The 7,370-nt window shown below is 41.0% G+C and overlaps 1 protein-coding gene across 1 annotated transcript; it reads left to right on the forward strand.

Annotated features, from left to right (window-relative positions):
• Positions 1 to 126: 126 nt before the first annotated feature.
• Positions 127 to 4,226, forward strand: LOC119730906 (elongation of very long chain fatty acids protein 6-like). Its single transcript, XM_038203970.1, has one exon. The coding sequence runs from the start codon at positions 813 to 815 to the stop codon at positions 1,737 to 1,739; it is 927 nt and encodes a 308-aa protein (XP_038059898.1). The 5' UTR covers positions 127 to 812; the 3' UTR covers positions 1,740 to 4,226.
• The last annotated feature ends 3,144 nt before the right edge of the window (positions 4,227 to 7,370 follow it).

Raw genomic sequence — 7,370 nt, forward strand, 5'->3', positions numbered from 1 at the left:
CAAAACATCTTTGACCTCATGACTTGATCAGTTTACATGTAACGTTGGCGCCATTTTTTCTCGCAATTTGTTTCTATTCCTCAAAATTCTATATTTATTCCCCTCGGTATCGAGGTAACACAAGCCAGTGTACTTTTACCGTTTTTATTCAGCCGCCTGCATACCATGCGTCGTTTGCCCGACCTTTGAACCCGTCTTCGATTCACTGTCGCTAGGGCTGCCCCAAGTGCGAGCATTATTATGCAAACACGCATCACTGCTTCCATGGAACGATTGTGTGTGGCAGGTTGGATAAATAGACAACCGTAAGCTCTTTATTTCTGTTGGTGGTCCAATTGTTAACTCGGAGCCGATCGAAACTAGGCCAGACAATTTAACTGGAAGGACTGCATAAACGGACTGTTGGCTATAGGACAAAGATTTGGCATTTACAGCGCGCACATTTTGTGTGAAGGATTCCGAGGGATAATATTTCAAAGGCTTTTGGCATTATAGCACCAGGAGAAGGGCGTTGGCAGCCGCAGCACGCGTGATTTGGACTTTATACTGCATAATCTATGCGTACCAGCGCAGTGGCAGTGTATGAATGAACATATTGAATGGACTTTGCTATTAAAATAGGCATATGACCCTATAAATTGGCGGCAACTGTGTGCTGTGAAACTGAATTCACCCGATCCAATTATTCTCGAGTTGGCTGTGTGCCATCGTATCCAGCCGAGCACGTTTGACTCTATCTACGGTTGCTCATTTCGTTGGCTGCACGGTTGCTGGGGGTTTTTTTCTTGGCGTGGGAGGAAGTGGTATCAAACATGCTGGACCATATTGATCCCGTTTTCCAGCAAGCCGTCTTCTCCTTCGAGGAAGACTTCGACCACCGGCCATGGGTCAAAATCATGGAGACCCACTGGGTGGACTCCATCTACGCCAGTATGATCTACGTGGTGGTCATCTTCGGTCTCCAGTGGTTCATGAGAGACCGGGCCAAGCTGGACCTGCGCCGCCCCTTGGTGCTATGGTCCCTGGGCCTGGCCATCTTCAGCAACCTCTGCGCCTTCAGATTATGGCAGGAGCTCTTTCTCTACAAGAACCTGTACGGCTGGAAGTCCACCATGTGCGAGGCCGACATTGGCTACTCGGGCGTCAACGGATTCTGGTCCCTACTCTTCGTCTTGTCCAAGCTGCCTGAGCTCGGCGATACCCTGTTCATCGTGCTGCGTAAGCAGAAGCTCATCTTCCTTCACTGGTACCACCACATCACCGTCATGGTCTTCTCGTGGTACAGCTACCCGCTACTGGTCGCCCCGGGGAGGTACTTCATCCTCGTCAACTGCTCCGTCCACGCCATCATGTACACCTACTACGCCCTGCGGGCCTCCCGTCTGGTTCGTATACCCCGTTTTATCAACGTGAGCATCACCCTCATCCAGATGTCGCAGATGATCGTGGGCGTCGTGGTCAACACCTTGGCTTACTACTACCGCTCCCATGGAGACTTCTGCTCCACCACGGATCGCAACCTCCACGTCGCCCTGCTGATGTACTCCAGCTACTTCTTCCTCTTCGCTCACTATTTCTACCAAGCCTACTTCGTCCGGGCCCCGGCCAAGCCGTCGCCTAAACCGGCCCTGGAGAAGGAGAGCAATGGGGTGGCGTACTCCAACGGGGTCCACGCCAACGGAGCTAAGCACTCGAATGGGGTACACGCCAACGGGGTGAATACATTCAAAATTGATTAATACAATTATCTCAGTGGCGGATCCATGCTTTGGAAGATGGGGGCGTTTTCTCCCCACCTTTGGACGAATAATTGTCGGTGGGATTAAAAAAGCATAAAGATGACGATTACCCCAACAATCAGATGTTCCCAAAGTGTGGCTCTGCAACTGGGTGCAAAATAATAATTGAAATATTGATACCTTACTGTGTAAAGATTCTGCCTTAATTTTTTTTCTAAGAAAAAAAATAGATTTTTGAAATTATCTATAGGAAACATTCTTGTAAGGGCTTCAATAATCGCAACTGTGTTGGGGTTCTTACACCGTATGCAAAAAGGGGGAAATATAAATATGAAGAAGAAATGTCAGTTTTGTAAAAACAAAAATATACAAAATGAAAAATTAAAATAATTATTGTTAGTCTGTAAAAGAACATTGAATCGGTTTACTATATCTTGATTAAAAAGTTATTGTGAATAACTGTATACATGGGGTTGTTGAGGAAGGTTTAACAAAAACAGTTGTGTGTACAAAAAGGTATATTCGGTCAAAATTAATTGGGTTAATTGATTAATTGGCCTAAATTCTGGGGGAAAAGTTGTTTGTAAGCACAATTCCTTCATTTAAATAATTCTGACAATCACCGCAGCTGAATTTCAAAAACAAGGATAACTTTTTAAATATAGCTTATTTTTTCATATTATGAAAGGTTTAGTCAAGTACGCAAAAAAACATTTCACGGCACTTAATGACATTTTTAAAGCATATAAGCTTTAAGTCGGTTTAAGAGTGACCATCAAGTCATCTTAAAATATTCATTTACTTCTTTATTTATTAGTGAGTAGGAATTTGTTTTTCATCTTATGTTGCCTTTATAAATTACCCTTTATAAATTAAGTGCCCATAATATAGCTTAATTATGAAACTACATGTATTTTCTCATTACTAGTTTCAGTGTGAATTTTAGGGAAATTCCTTTCGTTCAAATATTTTTTATGGTTATGGCCAACTTTGTATTATTGTAGGTGCTATAAAAAATACAAATGTAAAATGTAACGACATATATTGTCGGTGCGTGCCCCTATATGGTAAAATGATGCTCCACTGAATGGATAATCTCGGCTGTTAAACATCAACCGAGGTCTAATCGATGTGGAGTTAATTATCAAACGTTTATTTGTGAATGGTAAACCCGCGTGTCGTGAGTCATTGGGACGCACTGACGTATGAAGTGAACTTCTCACGCCAATGCCGAACCTAGGAATTTGTTTCCTTGGCGACGACCGAGCGTTAATTAACTGGGCTATCGGTATAGATATGATTATACTTTCAACTTAGTTTGTGGCTTTGCTCCGAGATGGCTGAATGTATAACTAAACTACTACATGTATAACTAAACTACTACATGTATTACAAACTAAGTTTAGTTATAACTAGAACATTATTCTCTACCGTTTTGTATGTGGACCAGGTCCCGCCCTCAAAAGTGGGATATTCTGGGATGATACAGTGATAATACGGGAGTATAAATTAATTCTGGGTCTTATATTCACGTTTATCTAGGAGCATGATTCTGAATTTTTATAAATATACAACTCTTGCATGTACCAAACGGCACTTTCTTTGTACAGAAAAAGGCAAGAAGCCATATTTTAAAAGAAAATAAAGTCATACATGTAGTAACTATGATCAGTCTAATTCTATAGCTACTTCAATCATGTCAAGTGTAAGCCTTTCGAAACCTGATGTAGATGGATTTGGGGGTTTAATAATTGGGTTAAAAAAATAATATCAAAGTTATTTCACATGATTATATTAGACATCTGCCAAGGACGATGATTCGTATATTCTGCACTGATAAAAAGTGTTGCCATATCAACACGGATTACAATGGGGGAAAAAGGGGGACATATTGTGTAGTTAGATTTTTGATCACACATTAAAAAAGGAGCAACTTATGCCTTCATTTTAGCGTACGCCGGGTATGTCTGGGATGTTGACTTAAGAGTGGACTTGTACTTTGATTCGTCAAACACTCTACAGGTGCTTAATAATGATAACCGAAGGAGCTGTAGTTTTGTCGTTTAGGAAGAACTGATTGTAAGATTTGTTTTTGGGTTGAACAGTGGCTGGATAAAATGATAAATGTAAAGGAGGTTTTCGTCAAGGGACGCTGGGGTGGTCTGCATGATTTATCACGAAGATCGCGCGATGAAGCGGGTTCTTATCCGACCTTGCCCCATTTGTGATCAACCAGCCAATTTTTTTTTGTAGATTTTTTGGGCATTAATTTCGAAATCACGATACCGCCAAACGATCTGAAGTTGCGGACTTCAACCTTCCGGCGGGATGGTAACGGCATCTGACTCATCAGAGTCACATGACCTTCATAGCTATTACAATCTTAGTGTTCTGATGGGAACTGGTTCTTGTTGGTCAACCTCATTATGCATGCACACTGGACTTTGCATAGTTCTTCACATTCACAATAAAAGTCCCCACTCCATAGACCTTTATCATGCTGTCTCCATTTCAGTCATGTTCCCCGCATCCAGTAACAGTTCTGAATAATAATGGGTTTTGTGCAAAAAGGAACCAGACTATTTTTTCCTTCCAGCGTCGCTTTGGTTACGTTGATTTGAATGGGGAAAAACCGAAAAATCTAAATAGCCGCAACATGATAATGGTCTATCGGAGTCCGTGTTGTGGACTTCGCACGCATACTCATGGCCCTTATTAAAATAAGGCCCAAACCTACGCAACGTACACAAAAAGGGACTGGAAACGCACTCAATATGGAAAGGCGGCTTTTTTTAGTCAAGGTGCCGCCTCGCATCTTGTCTGACATAATTACTATAGTCGCTGCGGAAACCAAATGGTGATAATTTAAGATGTCAATCCCCTAGGTCAATATAATTCCTTATAAATATATGTAAACTTTAGTCAGTGGGTCAGCAGGGTGCGTTATTAAGGCGAATCTGTAACTGAATGTACGCACCGTTCAGAAGAGTGTTGGCTTCTGATATAGCCCCAAATAATCTTTCCTTGTCATTGCTTGAGGGGGGGGGGGGGGTCACCAGTAGACGGACTAAGACAAGTAACGATTTTAACTCGGTTTTAAGTTGCGTTTTGAGTCATTTTTTTCTGGGTCAAAGACTGGATTTGGACTTATTCCCCTAGAACACTAGACTATGGAATATCCCCTTGCACAGCAAAGCTCATGATGCGAGCGGATTCAGCGATTATGCAAAACACTACAAAAACATGGCATCCAAATTGACCAATCCACAGCTTAGTCCATATTTTTGATCGAAATAACGTCACAGTTTGTAAAGTCGATTGATCACGCGCGGGGTCGCATAAAATTTGCATGTTGCGTTCGACCATGGCTCTGAACACTTGAATGCATGATCCTCAGACTACTATCAGCCAGTCCCTGTAACAAGCACGGTCAAGTCGCTTCGGTGGTACGGTAGAAGGGGCTCTCAACCGAACGGGATGCGAATCCAACCCAGTGTTATGTGAACTTTGGCCCGCCGACGTCCCGAGAAATTCCGAGCATTTTATACCTTACGCACACTGTAATCGAGCTAACGCTCGCGCATGAGGTATGCTGGAAATTTCCTGGGTAGCGCTGCCGGAGTTCCCGAAACTGGAGAGAAAAGCTTTATTTCTGTCCAAATGCAAATGCTGGCACATCATCAGTGCAAACAATGATAGCCGCATCTTCTAAACAACACGATTTGACAGCGTATTATCTTGCGGACACACAAAGTTAATATGCACCCACCCGATTACGTAACAATGTGATGTAGATTTGTCAACAGCCCTGAGTTTGGATATCAAGGGTCAAGAAACTTTTTCAGGTTCACCAAATGTATTGTCACATTTTGTCTCGTGAAAGACAAAACGATTTGCAGTAATAATCGACGACTGAATAAAATGATATTTTAGTCAGCGTTTTATTTGAAAACTCATATATGATCAGCCAAGAAGTTGGAGCGGACTCGAAAAGACAAGTTTTTATTCCTGCTATTAAAAAATTGGTATTGTCCCGCTGGATCATAATTAGCATTGTGCACTTTACATTGATTCAAAACTGCCTTAAAATTGGATTTGGCATTTTAGGCATTAGCAAATTCAAATTGGGAATTGCAAGTAACAGTTCTATTCAAGATTGTGAGATCACACACTCTCGAATTTGTATCCTTGTGGAAACATTTCTTTGTTCTCGTGTAGTAAAGTTTTCGATTTTAAAAGTGAAGTTTCAAAATGCTGTTATTTTAACCAGAATTAATTTCCTTGGTTGAAATTCGGACTTAATATCCCTTTTCTAAAACTCTTCCATTTGCGACAGATCAACCCACCTTGAAAATTCCTAGTTTTTGAGTAACTAATCCATATATCTATTTCGTGAAAACCTTGTGGAGACCTATTCATCTATAGAAATTGCCCTGGTGGAGACCTTTACAATGTTTTGTTCCCTATTGTGTGCGTGTCTCCACAAGGATACAAATTTGAGCACCTCTTTTTAAATGTATGTACACCTGGTCGTTCTAACTTCTCGGCACACTGCGCTGAGGTTAATCTTTAACTAAAGTGTTTAGGCATTAATCGGATTGCGTGTTAATCGCTGATAATGAGCCTGTGACGTGAAACCGTTTCGGTTTAAGCTGTATGCATGTACCGTTACATGTTGATCGTTTTGCTGCGCCCCAAGACCTAATGCGTTAACCGAAGTCAGAGGGCAATGGTTTTGTATTGTGGGGATAGGCATGATTAACCGTTTGTTAATCATGTTAACTAAATTAAAATAAACCAGATTCCCTGTGATACCTGCAACACATGAGGTCATGGGGTATTGGTTTTGTATTGCGGGGATAGCATGATTAACCGTTTGTTAATCGTGTTAACTAAATAAAATAACAAATAAGATTCTCTGTGATACCTGCAACACACGAAGACACGGGATTTGTTTGCTTGATGTCATGTCTTGTCTCATAAAGCTGAATTAAACTTGAAGAAGTACAACATTATACCATTGAGGTCAGCGGTGCTATTATGCTTCGATAGTTTGATGCCTTGCCTTTAAAGGTTAAACCTCTTAATTGAAGATGTCTTCTTGAATTGAGAAGTCAAAACCTAAGAAGTAGTCTCTGTTTTGCATTAATTTTTTTTTTGTATGCTCAAGGTTTGGCCACAATGCACATAATTATTAATTCTGACTCATGCATGTTGCCACGTGATCCTACATAATTGCTCAAGAGATAACCTAGTATAACACTCCTAGCAGCTGTCAGAAGCACGGTGACTAACATAATTTTATATGCCTACTATTGTGAAAAAAAATATATCTCAGGGTGCCGGTCAATAGTGCACGATGATTCCAGGTCATAATTGATAAGTCAGTGATTGTGACGTTTCTGGGTTAAGTCTGTGACCCAGTCGTAACCAATTAAAACTTGATTATCAAATAAGTCAAGTGTATGTATATTGAGTTCTGGTTGTGACCGTCAATACAAAATACGATTTCGTTCTTCATCTTGTCATTGATAATGTTAAATTCATGACCAAATGATCATCTACAATTTTTAAACTGTGTAATTCAATCCCGCATCGTTTATTGAAGACTTAGTGTTGCGTGCTGTTGCC

The sequence above is a fragment of the Patiria miniata genome, unplaced genomic scaffold (genome assembly GCF_015706575.1).
Source record: "Patiria miniata isolate m_02_andy unplaced genomic scaffold, ASM1570657v1 HiC_scaffold_22, whole genome shotgun sequence".
NCBI lineage: Eukaryota > Metazoa > Echinodermata > Asteroidea > Valvatida > Asterinidae > Patiria > Patiria miniata.

What these genes read in the sequence shown, in the direction of transcription:
- LOC119730906 (XM_038203970.1), top strand. Translation starts at nt 813, where the DNA reads ATGCTGGACCATATTGATCCCGTTTTCCAGCAAGCCGTCTTCTCCTTC.